This window comes from Lucilia sericata, unplaced genomic scaffold, assembly GCF_015586225.1.
Source record: "Lucilia sericata isolate MDLA Ls3-8-SP2 unplaced genomic scaffold, ASM1558622v1 Contig000254F_arrow, whole genome shotgun sequence".
In the NCBI taxonomy this organism is placed as follows: Eukaryota; Metazoa; Arthropoda; class Insecta; order Diptera; family Calliphoridae; genus Lucilia; species Lucilia sericata.
Genome location: NW_023994280.1, coordinates 419,118 through 437,300, shown reverse-complemented (window position 1 = coordinate 437,300; position 18,183 = coordinate 419,118). Strand labels below are relative to the sequence as shown.

Below are 18,183 nucleotides of genomic sequence, written 5' to 3'. Positions count from 1 at the left end.
AACAAAATCCGAATTTTTGAGTGAAAACATAAAAGTCCATTTTCTGGCTAAACTAAAGGCGCTAGGGCAAAAACAAAGAAAATCTGTGAGCTCTTTAGTTTCCCACCATAATCCGAATTTTTGAGTGAAAACATAAAAGTCCATTTTCTGGCTAAACTAAAGGCCCTAGGACAAAAACAAAGAAAATCTGTGATCACTTTAGTTTCCACCAAAAACCGAAATTTTGAGTGAAAATATAAAAGTCAATTTTCTGGCTAAACTAAAGGCGCTAGGGCAAAAAGAAAGAAAATCTGTGATCGCTTTAATTTCCCATTAAAAACCGTATATTTGATTGAAAACATAAAAGTCCATATTACATACACAGAGTTAATAATTTTTTCATGTGTGAAAATTACTGTTGCACAGTGTAATATTTCAATCTAAAACTTTGTCAGAATACTGATATTCATTGAAGATCCATAAGCGTTGTCGTGTGAACCTTATATGTGAGTCAGTTAAGATCAAATGCAGTCAGTTAATTAAGAATATTTGAATAAATTTAGAAATTGTACTTACCATGCGTTACCAAATTTGTTAGATAAATCAAAAACATCACCTTCCGATTTGTAAAGCGACTGGGGAATATATTTAGTGCTATAAGCAGCACTTTGATAACTGTCATCAGGAATATCATGTTGCTGCAGTTGTTTTATTGATGTACGACAGTTAATTTCCAGTTTACGGTAATTTAATTATTAAATTACACGGTCAGTTTTTCTATATTTTCTAAAATGTTGGCATAAATATATTTAAAAACACATTAAATTTAATTAAAAATTGCACTTATCCATGCTGATTTTTAAATTTAAACTCTGTGATTTTTTGCCACAACATTTGGTCAATTTTAAGGTGGACAACAGCAGGGGTTGTCAATCGAAATTGAAATGTTATGTTTACGAAAAAAAATGTCCACAACCGGTTTTGTACTGTCGTGATTTCTTTTGGCAAATAGTATATATGTATATGAGAATGTCAGGGCAGGTTTATGTTATATGACAGAAGTTCAATTTAAAGCGGGGAGGTAAAATTTCTAATGGGGATAATATTTAAAAATAAATATTTATACATTTGTGTGTGCATATAAAGTTATATGGGTGTATGCATATAAATATGTATATATGTACGTATAAGTGAGTTTGTAACAAAAATTGTGTGCTGGACATGTGACAATTAGTTAAACCCTAGATAAAAATCAAAAATAACGCTAACATTATGCAGTAAGAAAACTCTAGCCAAATGTCTATGAGTAACATAGCATGTATGACTATACACTATCAAAATCTAGAGTTAGAGTCAAACTTTTTTCTGTAGGTGCTTCGAATGCTGCACTGGTACAACTTCTTCCTTCTACTATTACTTCGTAATGTAAACATGTAAAATATCTCCAAGATTTTTTTCCAGTGTACAAATAAATGATGATTGTTCATATTATTTTTCTTTTATTCCTGTTAAAAATGAGTACTCGATTTTTTTGTCTCATTGTGTTATGACACGTAAAAGTTTTGTTGCATCGATGTTGTTGCACTTAGTGGAAAAAGGCGTATACACATACGATACAATGTCATTCACATCCACATATGTATGTATGTATTTTTAGATGTAAAGCTCACGTTTTTATATTAGGGCGTCACACTTATAATGGATTTTAAGCCAAAAAATTGGATTCATAGTAAAAAGTTGTATTTTGGTAAAAAATTGAATACTTGATAAGAAATTTGATTTTTAGTGAAAATTAGTTTTTAGTAATAAATTTTAGTAAAAAATGTTGTTGTGGATTCTATTGATATTAGATTTATACGTGGAAAATGTTACGGTAATAACGATATTCTAGATGAAGTTGTTAACAATAGATCCATTTTCCGTCGGTATGTAAATTTGTATGGGAGCTATGTGAAATTTTTAACCGATTTAGTCTCCGATTGGAAAAAAAGACTTGTGACAAAATTTGTTGAAAAAAATTGCTATAGTTTCTGAAAAAACTAATCAAGAATGAAAAAAACGTAATATTTACATGGACTGTTCATTTTGGTACAAGTTTTTCTAAAAGTATGTCGGAACGACTTATTGAAAATTCGGATCTCGCAAATATCTGGGGTCTGCTGAAAACTAATTTCAACATACAAAAGGATAGACAGACAGATGGAAATGGATAAATCGACACTGCTATCTACTCTCACAAAGGTGAATTGAATTGGGTTTTCGAGAAAAATCAGGGCTCAGAGTTTGAACTTCAGTCTCTGATCCCTCATGTGATAATAACACTATCAGACCTAATGCCAACTATGGTGAAATAGAACAAATGGTAGAAGAGTTAAATAAGATAGTGACCCATCGACATTACTTCTTCACAAGATCATATTATTTCAATCAGAAGACACTCTGAAGAATATATTGGATTACCTCTCAATCACGGAGGCAGGCAAAAATAACCAGATCTCAAGCCTTTTAAGAACAGATCCAACTATGGTAAAGTAGAACATATGGTAGAAGAGGTAAATAAGATTGCGACCCATCGAGATTACTTCTTCAGAAGATCATAAAAGTCAATTTGAAGACACTCTGAAGAATATGAATATATCGTAGGCAGGCAAAAACCAACCAGGCAGGCAAAAACAACCAGATCTCCCGAACACTAAGAACAGACGCAGGGTGAAAAATATTTCCCCTTTTCCAAAAACAAGCGATAACTTTCTCAAAAGAAAGGATGTCTAAATGCGGAAGAATAAACTAGGCACTGAAAAGGAAAGAGTAGAGTACTACATAGGAAACCCCACGTCAAAATTCGAATAGACAAATACATTTAGATGGAGGATGTGATCAGTAGTAATTTATTGGACTCAGCAATCACTTCTAAAGGCAAACAACCAATATTAAGATCTCTAGAGAGAGAGAGAGAGAGAGAGAGAGAGAGAGAGAGAAAGTTCAGCACGAGTTTAATAATCGTAAGGTTTGCACTCGAAGAACTTAATGGGACAAGGCTAAGCTGTAACTGGTCAAGAAGAGGCATCTTCTTGTGCTTTCAAAGTGCCACTCATTAGGTGTTCAAATGTCATGTACGATATTATGGAATTGACCATATCATATTAAAATTTCACCTTTAGAACATTTCACATATTAACTAGACTATTGACTAAACTATTGAATAGTTTCTTAAATAGTCCATGGTCTAGTTTAAGGTTGGGCTTTTGCAGTACACAAGCCTATCGACGAGTCTATTGACTCAAGTATGAACTACTACGAGCGATTGAGTTTACGAGAATAATAGGTTTTTAAACCCACCATTAAGATGGGTGATATATTTTGTATCATTAAGTTTGTAACACATCGATATATTGGTTTAAGGCTCAGAGAAGTATATATATTCTTGGTCCTCATTAGATACTAATACGATCCAGCCATGTCTGTCTTTCTGTTGAAAACACGGTAGAGTCTGAACGGAAAAAAACTAGAGGGCTGAAATATTCCACAAATACTTCTTATTGTTGGTATTGAAAATGGGCAAGATCGGTTCACGATCTCACCTGGCCCCTATATATGTAAATGACCCCCGGTATAGAGTTTAAACAGACCTTACTGCCTTGTTTTAAGAAAAGTTGGGATATAAATAAACCGGCTTTAAGTGACTTCACCTGCATTTTATGTAATTATGGCAAAAAGTCTCTGAAAAGCTTTTAAATGTACTCTGCAGAAAGCTTTCAGTAATGTCTAATTGGAAATCTTATGTGATCCATACTTTTCATTGGACGTAAATACTCAACACAAAGTAATGATTTTTTTTAATTAAAAACTTTGAAAACAAACTTTTTTGAACGCCATCTTAATTTACCCCTCCACATATGTGTATGTAAATATGAATATATTTGTAGCAAGGTATAACTATATTTCTACAATTTAACTGTTGTTGGCAGCAATGTTATTGCTGCTGCATCAATTTTCCAAATGATTTATGAATATGAATGCGACACTACTTCCTGCTGCACTTTACTGACCTTTTTATTATTTTATTCATATGTATGTATTTTGAATGTATGCATACATACATATATTGTGTATACATTTGTATATTTGTATGTACATTTTTTACAATAAAATATCTACATTTATATTTGCCTTTTTCTCATTTTATGCGAATACATGTGTGTTGTTCAATTTCATACAAAATGCAAAGTGTTGCATATGCAACAAAAAAAAAAACTATATACATACACTAACAGATACATTTATTTGTATAGAGGTATGTAATGTAAAATGTAAATATTACATGTGCATAACTGTAGTAGTAAAAAATAAAAACAAAAAACTTTAACTGTATGATTTTTCATTTATGACACATTCTGCACTATGTCTACATTTATACATAGTATATTACACAGATACATACATACGAACAGTTCTATAAACGTGTGAAGCTTAATTTATTTTTTTTTTTCACTCATACGCTTGCACTTTTGAACTCTGTGCATCCTGTAAAAAATGGAAAAAATGTACAAAAGTATTTACGTTATTGCTTTGTTGCTACAATGACAACAACAATATATAAAAAAAATTATAAATATTTTAAAATAATGAATATGACATGTACATAATATGTGAAATTTTATTATTATTTTTATTTGATTTTTTGTCATTGTGTTTTTTATCCTTTCACATCTCTGCTCTGGCTTGAATAATTTAACAAATAATTTCTTATACCAGAACTAAGGAAATGTGGAAAAAAAATCATAAAATATACATATTGATACATAAAATACACACGAGTGTATGCATACATACTTGTGTCAAATTTGTATGTATTTTTATGTATTTCCATTTCGTTCTATGTGCTTACGTTTTGTTCCTGTTTTTTTTTTTTTTTTTTTTCTATTAGATTTCTATTTTAAAAACCTCATCCTTTTTTTGGAAAACAACAAAACCAAATAATCGTAAAACAATCCCTTTGTTTCCCAAGAACTCTATTTTCTCTTTTTTTGTGTTTTTTTTTACCAAATTTTCAACATAATAAACCTTTTAGCATTTTCTGTTACTACTAGTCACTCTGTTTGTCTGACAACCCTCAAGAGCGGATACTTTTTCTCGGCATTAGTGTGTTTTCCTTGACTGTGACAGTTGAGTGTTTATTTTTCTTCTAACCAAACTCCATTTCATTTGTTTGTCTGTCTGTTTAACTGCCAGCCTGACTGGTTTGTCCTTTTATAAATTTAAGCAAACATTTTATTCGCCATAATTCAACAATTCGATTTAAGTGTGTTTTTATTGTTTTAAAACTTTTAACAGACTATTGTTTCCTCATTTACACTTTATTAAAAGTGTTAAAAATCTGATTCTAAAAATATAAACTTTAAAACTTAAGTCATTGAAAATTATACACAAAAATAACAAATTTAGCGAAAATTATTCATAAAATGTGCATTTTTGTAAAAGATGATTTGCGGACGGAAATCTTTACTATAAGAAGAAAAAAAGAACTGAACTAGAACTGAACTAGAACTGAACTAGAACTGAACTAGAACTGAACTAGAACTGAACTAGAACTGAACTAGAACTGAACTAGAACTGAACTAGAACTGAACTAGAACTGAACTAGAAACTGAAACTAGAACTGAACTAGAACTGAACTAGAACTGAACTAGAACTGAACTAGAACTGAACTAGAACTGAACTAGAACTGAACTAGAACTGAACTAGAACTGAACTAGCACTGAACTAGAACTGAACTAGAACTGAACTAGAACTGAACTAGAACTGAACTAGAACTGAACTAGAACTGAACTAGAACTGAACTAGAACTGAACTAGAACTGAACTAGAACTGAACTAGAACTGAACTAGAACTGAACTAGAACTGAACTAGAACTGAACTAGAACTGAACTAGAACTGAACTAGAACTGAACTAGAACTGAACTAGAACTGAACTAGAACTGAACTAGAACTGAACTAGAACTGAACTAGAACTGAACTAGAACTGAACTAGAACTGAACTAGAACTGAACTAGAACTGAACTAGAACTGAACTAGAACTGAACTAGAACTGAACTAGAACTGAACTAGAACTGAACTAGAACTGAACTAGAACTGAACTAGAACTGAACTAGAACGAACTAGAACTGAACTAGAACTGAACTAGAACTGAACTAGAACTGAACTAGAACTGACTAGAACTGAACGAGAACGGAACTAGAACTGAACTAGAACTGAACGAACTGAACTAGAACTGAACTAGACTGAACTAGAACTGAACTAGAACTGAACTAGAACTGAACTAGAACTGAACTAGAACTGAACTAGAACTGAACTAGAACTGAACTAGAACTGAACTAGAACTGAACTAGAACTGAACTAGACTGACAGAACTAGAACTGAACTAGAACGGAACTAGAACTGAACTAGAACTGAACTAGAACTGAACTAGAACGGAACTAGAACTGACTAGAACTGAACTGAAACTGAACTAGAACTGAACTAGAACTGACTAGAACTGAACTAGAACTGAACTAGAACTGAACTAGAACTGAACTAGAACTGACTGACTAGAACTGAACTAGAACTGAACTAGAACTGAACTAGAACTGAACTAGACTGAACTAGAACTGCACTAGAACTGAACTAGAACTGAACTAAAACTGAACAGAACCTGAACTAGAATGAACTAGAACTGAACTAGAACTGAACTAGAACTGAACTAGAACTGAACTAGAACTGAACTAGAACTGAACTAGAACTGACTAGAACTGAACGAACTGAACTAGAACTGAACTAGAACTGAACTGAACTAGAACGAACTAGAACTGAACTAGAACTGAACTAGAACTGAACTAGAACTGACTGAACTAGAACTGAACTAGAACTGAACTAGAACTGAACTAGAACTGAACTAGAACTGAACTAGAACTGAACTAGAACTGAACTAGAACTGAACTAGAACTGAACTAGAACTGAACTAGAACTGAACTAGAACTGAACTAGAACTGAACTAGAACTGAACTAGTACTGAACTAGAACTGAACTAGAACTGAACTAGAACTAGAACTGAACTAGAACTGAACTAGAACTGAACTAGAACTGAACTAGAACTGAACTAGAACTGAACTAGAACTGAACTAGAACTGAACTAGAACTGAACTAGAACTGAACTAGAACTGAACTAGAACTGAACTAGAACTGAACTAGAACTGAACTAGAACTGAACTAGAACTGAACTAGAACTGAACTAGAACTGAACTAGAACTGAACTAGAACTGAACTAGAACTGAACTAGAACTGAACTAAACTGAACTAGAACTGAATTAGAAATAAACTAGTACTGAACTAAAGCTGAACTATATTTCAATAATTCATAACAAATTATAGAGAAATTTAAAAAATCCTTTAATTGATCCCTTAGGACTAAATAAAAACTAAAACGCCCATTCCCTTTCACTTTATTAATTCTTTTCTCTTCTTTACCTTTTGAAAAAAGTGAAAATATTTGAAGGCTCAACTATTATTTAACAAACTCTGCCTTAAATTAATTTGTGGCTATTTACCACAATTGTTGTCTTAAGCAAGAAAAGAGACTAGAATGTCCTTTTACTACTTCATGCAAATAAGTTATTGTTGCACTCAATTTGCCGCAGCTACCAAGGAAAGGAAAGTTTTTCCCTTTTAAGCCTGCTGCAACCAGCGGCTGCTTTAGACAACATAAATGTAAGTGAAGTTTTTTAAGCACCAGAATAAAGTAAGAAACGACAAAAAAGTATGTTGACGATGACAACCACTTAAGACATGCAGAACGATGAACAAGTAAAAAGAAACTGCTAAACTATGTGGAGGTAAGAACGGTACAATGGCTGGGGCTGCAACAGGAATAAGAAATGTAAGAAACTAAAGCAAAAATGTTAATCAGCAAAAAATATAGCGTTAAAATGGAAAACAATGTTTTGTACTAGAAGTAGTACTAATATTTACTTGATGGTCTCATTGTAGGAGTTAATATTAGCTGTAAGTTCTTCCTCCTTAGCTGTTGGTCGTCGCTGGAAAAGCTTTTAAGAATGTGTTTCACTTTAAATGTTTCCATTAAATGTTATGTTAGCAAGACACTGATTTTCTTAACTATAAAAAAATTTTATATTTAAATCCTACTACATATATGTATGTATGATGATCAAATTCTTTTCTCACATTTTTAATAAACTCCATTTACCTTACTTGTTTTCTCTTCTTTTTTATGCTTACATTAAGGATAGTATTTTCTTTACTTCTCTTGATTTTAAGTATGGGAATATAAACAATACAAGAATACATCTTAGCCTCTGATATAGATGCGTGTTTTCAAGACTGTATACTAGTCTGAACTAGATTGAATTTTAGTTCAGTTCTAGTTCAGTTCTAGTTCATTTCTAGTTCAGTTCTAGTTCAGTTCTAGTTCAGTTCTAGTTCAGTTCTAGTTCAGTTCTAGTTCAGTTCTAGTTCAGTTCTAGTTCAGTTCTAGTTCAGTTCTAGTTCAGTTCTAGTTCAGTTCTAGTTCAGTTCTAGTTCAGTTCTAGTTCAGTTCTAGTTCAGTTCTAGTTCAGTTCTAGTTCAGTTCTAGTTCAGTTCTAGTTCAGTTCTAGTTCAGTTCTAGTTCAGTTCTAGTTCAGTTCTAGTTCAGTTCTAGTTCAGTTCTAGTTCAGTTCTAGTTCAGTTCTAGTTCAGTTCTAGTTCAGTTCTAGTTCAGTTTCTAGTTCAGTTCTAGTTCAGTTCTAGTTCAGTTCTAGTTCAGTTCTAGTTCAGTTCTAGTTCAGTTCTAGTTCAGTTCTAGTTCAGTTCTAGTTCAGTTCTAGTTCAGTTCTAGTTCAGTTCTAGTTCAGTTCTAGTTCAGTTCTAGTTCAGTTCTAGTTCAGTTCTAGTTCAGTTCTAGTTCAGTTCTAGTTCAGTTCTAGTTCAGTTCTAGTTCAGTTCTAGTTCAGTTCTAGTTCAGTTCTAGTTCAGTTCTAGTTCAGTTCTAGTTCAGTTCTAGTTCAGTTCTAGTTTCAGTTCTAGTTCAGTTCTAGTTCAGTTCTAGTTCAGTTCTAGTTCAAGTTCTAGTTCAGTTCTAGTTCAGTTCTAGTTCAGTTCTAGTTCAAGTTCTAGTTCAGTTCTAGTTCAGTTCTAGTTCAGTTCTAGTTCAGTTCTAGTTCAGTTCTAGTTCAGTTCTAGTTCAGTTCTAGTTCAGTTCTAGTTCAGTTCTAGTCAGTTCTAGTTCAGTTCTAGTTCAGTTCTAGTTCAGTTCTAGTTCAGTTCTAGTTCAGTTCTAGTTCAGTTCTAGTTCTAGTTCAGTTCTAGTTCAGTTCTAGTTCAGTTCTAGTTCAGTTCTAGTTCAGTTCTAGTTCAGTTCTAGTTCAGTTCTAGTTCAGTTCTAGTTCAGTTCTAGTTCAGTTCTAGTTCAGTTCTAGTTCAGTTCTAGTTCAGTTCTAGTTCAGTTCTAGTTCAGTTCTAGTTCAGTTCTAGTTCAGTTCTAGTTCAGTTCTAGTTCAGTTCTAGTTCAGTTCTAGTTCAGTTCTAGTTCAGTTCTAGTTCAGTTCTAGTTCAGTTCTAGTTCAGTTCTAGTTCAGTTCTAGTTCAGTTCTAGTTCAGTTCTAGTTCAGTTCTAGTTCAGTTCTAGTTCAGTTCTAGTTCAGTTCTAGTTCAGTTCTAGTTCAGTTCTAGTTCAGTTCTAGTTCAGTTCTAGTTCTAGTTCAGTTCTAGTTCAGTTCTAGTTCAGTTCTAGTTCAGTTCTAGTTCAGTTCTAGTTCAGTTCTAGTTCAGTTCTAGTTCATAGTTCAGTTCTAGTTCAGTTCAAGTTCAGTTCTAGTTCAGTTCTAGTTCAGTTCTAGTTCAGTTCTAGTTCAGTTCTAGTTCAGTTCTAGTTCAGTTCTAGTTCAGTTCTAGTTCAGTTCTAGTTCAGTTCTAGTTCAGTTCTAGTTCACTTCTAGTTCAGTTCTAGTTCAGTTCTAGTTCAGTTCTAGTTCAGTTCTAGTTCAGTTCTAGTTCAGTTCTAGTTCAGTTCTAGTACAGTTCTAGTTCAGTTCTACTTCAGTTAGTCTAACTTATGGCCTATAGTCTGTCAACTCGACATGTATTACTATATCCATTTTAATTCAAATTGCCAAATTGTAAAATAATATGATTCGCACTTGTGAAAATTCCAAAAATTTAACACCTTATCACCCTAGTATGCATGTGTATCTATCAGATAAAGTTTGTTTTATTTTAAGAATCAAAAGAAAAAATTTCACCGTTCTGCCTTGAAACCTGTTACAAAGTTGATTTTTTCTTCTCTGTTTACTCCAACACTATGCAACTGCAACTAAGTTAAAGAGTGTTTGTATGATGTTTTCAATTAAGCATCAGCTTCTTCTTTTTCTCCTACAACTATTAATTTTTTTCTGCTAGTCAGTCAGGTAAATTCAAGCGCCAGCCAACGGTGTTTCTTTTATTTTTAACTTTTTACGTTGGCTGCTATGTAATGGAGAATGAGAGTGTACCAAGAAGTTTTGAAGGAGTTAGTGTATCGCATATACTCAAAAATTTTCAATAGCTATCTTGTTAAATCGAATACGTAGTTTTTTATTGCTCTCAAAGAAGTGATTTAACACACCAAAAGAAATCTATTGCAAGGTCAATGTAATGTAATTACAATCCATAAATTATGAATTGACTTCCAACTAGGATAAACATATGATATAATAACAATATCACAGATATGTTTTGGTACAAATACCACCGAACTGCAGGACGTTACACGACAGTATGTAATGTAGGTGTGTTTGTGTGTTGCTGCAATTTTAAATACATTTGCATCTGTTGCACCTAGTATGTAATTGTATGCGAATTGTATGTGTATGCAAATGGGTAGTTATTCAAGTACGTGTATATGTATGTGTGTGTGGGAAAAGTAACTGATGTTGGATGGATGATTGCAACAACGTTAAGTTTTTCTTTTCGCTTTATATTCATGTTGTTGCTTTTTTCTTATTGTGTGTGTGAGGAAATGAAAATTTAAAATTTTAAAACATTTCATTTCTGGATTCAGGGGAATTTTGCAGCTGTTGTTGATAAAGAAGATGCTGCAAATAGCCTCAATGTTTTAAAACTCCTTCTTGCGATTGAGCTTATGGTAGCAGAAACTGTTCGGTATTCATCTTTCTTTTTATTATGTTTTTTTTTTTTTTCTTTTCTTTTCTTAACGTTCACTTTTTGTTCCTGGTGGCTGATTTCATTATTTCCATTCTTTTACAATATTTTGCAATTTGTTCACTTGTTTGCCACTTGACAGCAGATGTATGTATGTAATTTCATATTACAACAGCCTTTTCAGTTTTAACGAGTATGTGTGTGCGAGTGTTTCAAATATTTGTACTTTTTAACTGGAATTCATTTGGAGTTGATTTTTTTTTTATTAGTTAACAGTCGCGTTCAGGTAAAAAGTTAATGACAATTTCTTTTTTTTTAGTTCAAACTAAAGTGCAAATATTCATTCTATTAGTAATTGATGCAGTTTAAAAGTTTTTTTGTAGTTACTTTTTAGACAATTTAGTAAATGTGTTGTAATCTATATTAGGGTGTTAAAAATTGACTTGTTTTTTAATGTGTTGCAACTCATTTAAATTTTAATGGTCTAAAACAATGTATACTGATTACTTTAGAAGATAATCAATAAAATAATCAATCTAATATTTTTGCCTTAAAATGTTGTAAAATGATATTGGAAAATAATATTCGGCTGTTATTGACAGATCACATCCTAGAATTGAGGTCAAAAATAACAATGTTATTAACGTTAGTTCATGATGACAATTATCAATTGGAAGATGTCAAATCGTATCAGCTTGAAGGCAAACACATTTGTCGAAACCAAATTATGAGCATCATCTCTAAACATAATTTTGCGATAAAATATCGATGACTGACTGATTTAAAAAGTAAATTTGAATAATTTTTTAGCGTCAATCTATTCATGCCGATTTTCAAAAGTATACCGGTCAAGAGGTCTAAGGTCACTGTTTTAAATTTTCTGATTTTTTAAAATAAATATTATAAATTTTCAAATATTTGTTTTATATTAAAGTTTTCTAATAATTTTTTCCATTTTATTTTAAAAGGTCAAAGGTCACTATATAATTAAGTTCAATTTTTAACAAGCTATATAAAGAATGTTTTCAAATTTGCGTCAATAACAATATTTTCTACAAATTTTAGCTGAAATGCAGATTAAAAATTATTGAAAGGTCAAAATCATTTCCTAGAAATGTGACTTAAATTGCAATAATAAAACCATTATTTTTCTGAGGTCAAAGGTCAATGTTTATTTCCAGTATTTTAATACACATACATACAACAAAACATATTCTATTCAAAAATATATTTGATAAAAATGATCTACGTAAATCGCAGAGTTTAAACCTTTTTACTACGAAAAGTTCAAAGGTCATCTTTAGGTTTTTTGGAAATTTAGTGAAAATTTCTCATAAGCTAATAATTTTACATAACCCTTTGAGGTCAAAGCATAATATTTTTAAAACAATATTGCATTTTACTTAAGAGTATATAAAGTTATTTAATGTATCTGAAAATAGAGGGTTCCTTTATAAAGTAATGTGTAAAATCATCAGCAAATTTAGAAAATTATAGAAAATACGAACAAAAAATATGTTTTCTCTGGAAAATCTCATAGAAAGGATCAGTTTTTCCTTTATAAAACCATTTAAAAAATCATAATTTTGGAGGTGTTTCCTGGATTGGTGTAAGTGTTATTAATTGGAAAAAACTTTCCTAAAAATGTATTTTCAATATCACTTTTCACTTTCAAATTCCAACTAAAACACTATGTTCAGCTTTTCGTACTAAAAACTAAAAGTACTCTCATTGTAATCTTTAAAAGTGAGAAATGTACACCTTGTTTTTGTTCTAAGTAGATTAAATTGAAACGAAACATTTGTTTGTTGCTATTTGATGCCCCCAAATGCATTTATGTTAATGCAACTTTTTGTGAGAAACTTAAAACTTTGGCTATTAAGTTTTTTTTTTTTTTTTGTTCAAATCCAAATGTCAGTTTTACATTTTGCTTTAACAGCTACTCAAATTCATTTGCCAGGATAGTTTTTTTTTTCATAGTGTCCTTTCTCATACATACATACATATGTATGTATGTACATCGGAAAATACATCAAGCTTTGTCGTTTCACATTATGCGTAATATTAATGCTTTAAAATGTCCACCCATTAGATACAAATATACATTTATTTCAAAGTAAATCATAGAATTAAAATATTGTTTTTCATGTACTTGCAACATTAATTAGACGAATGAGTATTATTAATTATAAATAATTAAAAATCACTTATACGCAATAGAGGTGGATCAATTCAAAGAATTTGAATTTTGTTTCTTAACTATAGAAAATAATGGGGTGGAGTGCCATTATATTCCATTGAAAATGTATATGTTATTTATATAAAAATTTTACAGTACTTGTTACCATAATTTCAGCGAAAAAGTAAACATTTATTGAAAATAAAATATGATAATAATAATAATAACATCAATACTTTATTTTCCAGGAAATGTGATTTTCGGGAATTTTGCTTGCTAACAAAAGTGTTTTTGAAGACGCAAATTTCCGTGTGTGTGTATTAGCATAGCTCTATAATACGTATGGGCAATTTTATACGATCGTATATAAGATTTTGAATACTACAGAGTGGTATAGATTTTGTATAAATAGATGTTATTGAAAAATAATTTTGTCATGCAGAGAATAGTATATGCAAAAAGCATTCATTACATTCAATATCGTTATCATACATGAGTGAACGTTTTTGGAAGAACATACATGTAACAACGTATGAAAACCTGCGAAGGTACCATATCATTTACTACAACTTATACAGAACGATCTCTGCAACCTTCTCTCCTTCTCTCCGATTGAAATATAGGTAGTTTTTATAAAAAAAGCTCAACTGCTTAGCGGACTCTAATTTTTAGACATAAGTTAGCGTTTCTAATGAATAATTTAGTCAAAAGTTTAGCTTCATTGGCCAACTTGATTTAATCTGAGATCAAATCGAGAATATAATGCTTGAAATAAACACCTTCAATCTTTCGAGTTAAAAATAAATCGAAAATTCTCAAAACAAACGCAGACCAAAAAAGCTCAACAAGAGCTAAAAGGGATTACAATGAGTACTTATCAAAAGGAGCCATAAAAACACAAAACCAAACCCCTCACTAAGGGGCAATGGAATCATTAAATAAACCTAAACCTACCTATCACACAATAGTTTAAAATAATACCATTCCATTCTACCAACCAAAAGCAAAGGTAACCGATATCCTGCATTGACAACCGCTAAAGCTGCTCGCTCGTCTTTATTTTATGTTTGGCCACAAAAGTAAAATATTTTATTACACGTACGACGTGCAGCACAAAAACACGTAAATTGTTTTCATGGACATTTAGTTTGTTAAGCCTTTTGCCAGCATTTAGTTATTGTTGTCATTTTTGCTGATGTTGTTGTTGTTGCACTTAATTGCCTGTTAAAACATACTTAATTTTCATACATTTACTAAGTTTTTTTTTTTCATTGCTGTTGCTATTTGAATCCTTTTTATTATAGTATGGTGTTAATTTCCAACTTCCTACTTTTACTGGGTTGCATTTAAAAAGCATTTAAAACATGTAATTCGAAACAATATTTAATGACATTTATATGTGCAATAACAAAAAGAAGGGATAATGGCAACAACATTAACAATAGCAACAAAAATGAAAGAGGAGTTGTAATGGTTCCATTAGTTCGGGGTGGCTAACTAACTAACTAACTAACTAACTAACTAACTAACTAACTAACTAACTAACTAACTAACTAACTAACTAACTAACTAACTAACTAACTAACTAACTAACTAACTAACTAACTAACTAACTACTAACACTAACTAACTAACTAACTAACTAACTAACTAACTAACTAACTAACTAACTAACTAACTAACTACTAACTAACTAACTAACTAACTAACTAACTACTAACTACTACTAACTAACTAACTAACTACTAACTAACTAACTAAACTAACTACTAACTACTAACTAACTAACTACTAACTAACTAACTAACTACTAACTAACTACTAACTAACTAACTAACTACTAACTAACTACTAACTAACTAACTAACTAACTAACTAACTAACTAACTAACTAACTACTAACTAACTAACTAACTAACTAACTAACTAACTAACTAACTAACTCTAACTAACTAACTAACTAACTAACTAACTAACTAACTAACTAACTAACTAACTAACTAACTAACTACTAACTAACTAACTACTAACTAACTAACTAACTAACTAACTAACTAACTAACTAACTAACTAACTAACTAACTACTAACTAACTACTAACTAACTAACTAACTAACTAACTAACTACTAACTAACTAACTAACTAACTAACTAACTAACTAACTAAACTAACTAACTAACTAACTACTAACTAACTAACTAACTAACTAACTAACTAACTAACTAACTACTAATTAACTAACTAACTAACTAACTAACTAACTAACTAACTAACTAACTAACTAACTAACTAACTAACTAACTAACTAACTAACTAACTAACTAACTAACTAACTAACTAACTAACTAACTAACTACTAACTAACTAACTAACTAACTAACTAACTAACTAACTAACTTACTAACTAACTAACTAACTAACTAACTAACTAACTAACTAACAAACTGACTGACTCACTTCATTACACTACATATGGAGCAATTCTAATTAATTTTTAACCCAGAGATCAATGTATGCTTTTCTAAAGGATTGAGCTGCGTTGCATTCAAATCTGTAGAATTTTTGCATAACATCTGGGATTCGAGATATCGTGTCCTGGAGTTTGGAAAGCGCTATTTCAGGCCTGAAACACCTTATAACAGCTCAATACAACTTTGTGTTTAAAGTGTTGCATTTCATTTGTCAGCTTAATATCTTAATATATATCCTTTCTCCTTAAGATTCAAACCTCAAAAAAGTATAATCTCAGTGTTTCGACAAACCTTTCAAAAAAGTATAATTTTGTCTCCGAGTTTCAACAATTCTTTAAATATATCCGCCTGTATTATTTTTAAATTCCATTTACTTGGAATTGTGATTGAATTTTACCAATTGATGTCTCTTAATTCCACTTACTTACTTAATTTGTAATTGATTAAAAATGTAAATAAAAGTAATCATTACATATTTCCTGTTCCATTTTTTGTAATTTTAGGTGCCATTTTTCAATAAAAAGTCTACAATTACAATTGTACTTAAAACAAACAAATAAACAAAAATTATAATTACTTAATAATTGCGATTAAAAAGTATCGATTACAATTAGTCCTAATGTAATAAGAATTGAAAAGTGATATTGGTCCAGCACATACTGCAATTACATTATATAAATTTGAATTACAATTTCATGTTATTAGCAATTGATCTCACTATCCCCTTAATCCAGCTTGAGTCTAGTCCTGTTAGATTATCATACCTATTACCTGCATTACAAAAAGTACAAAACATGGCTTAAAAGAGATCGATTACCTCCTTGCAAAACTACTGGGTTTCGTTAGGTTAAAATACACTGTGTCAAAAAACTTAAACGAGAAAAGGCAACAAAACATACCTTTTATTATCTTTAACACTCTCTCAAAGTGTCAATGTATATGTGTGCATGTATATGTATCTATTTGTATGTATTTTTGTTACTGTTGTGGGCTATAAATGTTTAAATACGATTATTGTTGGTAGTAAGACCAGCAGCCAACAACAATGATGACATAAAACGTGACCCTTTTCCTGTAACTGTCCGCAGTTCAAAGTAAACGTTACTGCAGTTGCAGCAAACGTTGGAAAATAAAAAAGTTACGCGCGCGCCTTTATTTTAAAAGCCAAGCACGTTTTTTGGGGGGCTTTAACTAGGTTTGAAGGCGAGTTTTATTTAATTTATGAAAATTATATTATTATATTATTAAATAATTATTTACTTTTTTACACCTTTTTATCCTTTTTATACTACTTTGTTAAATTAATATTTATTTATTTTATTTTTAGGAAAATCTTGAGATATTTGTTATTGAGAAATTTTTTTTATTTATATTTATTATTTTTTTACATTTCACAATAATTTTATTTGTTTCCTTTAATTCAGCACTTTCACCAGAAACACACAAGAATTCATCATAATTTATGACTGCGTCTATTACCGGCGTAAGCTTAAAATGTACTGAAATACAAAAACACTCCTTACATGAATTATTTTTCTAGGACTACTACACATTACATTGTATTATTCCTGCTTCGTATTCTGTCGTATTTCTGTTAACGCTAATCGTTTTCATAGAGAGTTTCGTTAAGTTTTTTTTTGTTCTTCCCACTAGCACTAGCGCATGAACTCTCTGTAACAGTTAAACTAAATTTAGGCCGAAGAGATAGAGAGATATAAGAATGTTTTACATTTAAAAAAATAAATAACATTTTATTCGGATAAGGTTAACAGCTAAACTGCCGTAAACATTGAATAATTTATATTTACATATGTATGTATGTGTAAGTGAGAGTATATTCATATCACAAATGAAGTTAAGTGACCTACCTCAAGGATATTAAAAACATTATTTTATAGTTTCCATTTGATGTATACAATTGTTTGTTGTTTGTTAAGGATAATTTTATTAACAGCTCAGAGCTCAGTTAATAATAAATCATTATATGGAAGATGTCTTAATAGGAATATTGTAAATAATCTAATAATAAATGTATGGACTATATAGTAAAAGGTTTGATGTGAGTTATAACTTTAAAAAGTAATGTTAATTATTTTTAAAATGTAAGGATTTTCTAATGAAAAATTAAAAAATCTTAATCTTTTTATCGAAAATCTAGAAATCGGTTTTTAGTTTATTGAAATGCCGGATTTTTAGTGAAAATTGATCTCGAGTAGGTTATTGGTCTGGTAAACCGGAGGTCGAGTGTTCAATTCACACCTGAGGGCCTCGTAAAGAAGTGCACAACAGACCCAATAGGGGCCTAAGTGTATTTCTTTGGAAAAGTCAGATTTTTTGTGAAAAGACAAATTTTTAGTCGATTTTCTTGTCGGAAAATCGGATTT

General features: G+C 30.8%; 1 protein-coding gene across 1 annotated transcript in view; it reads right to left on the bottom strand.

Annotated features, from left to right (window-relative positions):
* LOC119602806 (lachesin-like) overlaps positions 1-17,240 on the bottom strand; it is a 43,130-nt gene extending 25,890 nt beyond the window's left edge. Inside the window, exons 1-2 of the mRNA XM_037954527.1 lie at positions 17,060-17,240; positions 556-765 (exon numbers count right to left, since the gene is read on the bottom strand). Coding sequence (XP_037810455.1) covers positions 556-673 — 118 coding nt within the window. The 5' untranslated portion in view covers positions 674-765; positions 17,060-17,240. The remainder of the gene's footprint in view (positions 1-555; positions 766-17,059) is intronic.
* Between the last annotated feature and the right edge of the window lie 943 nt (positions 17,241-18,183).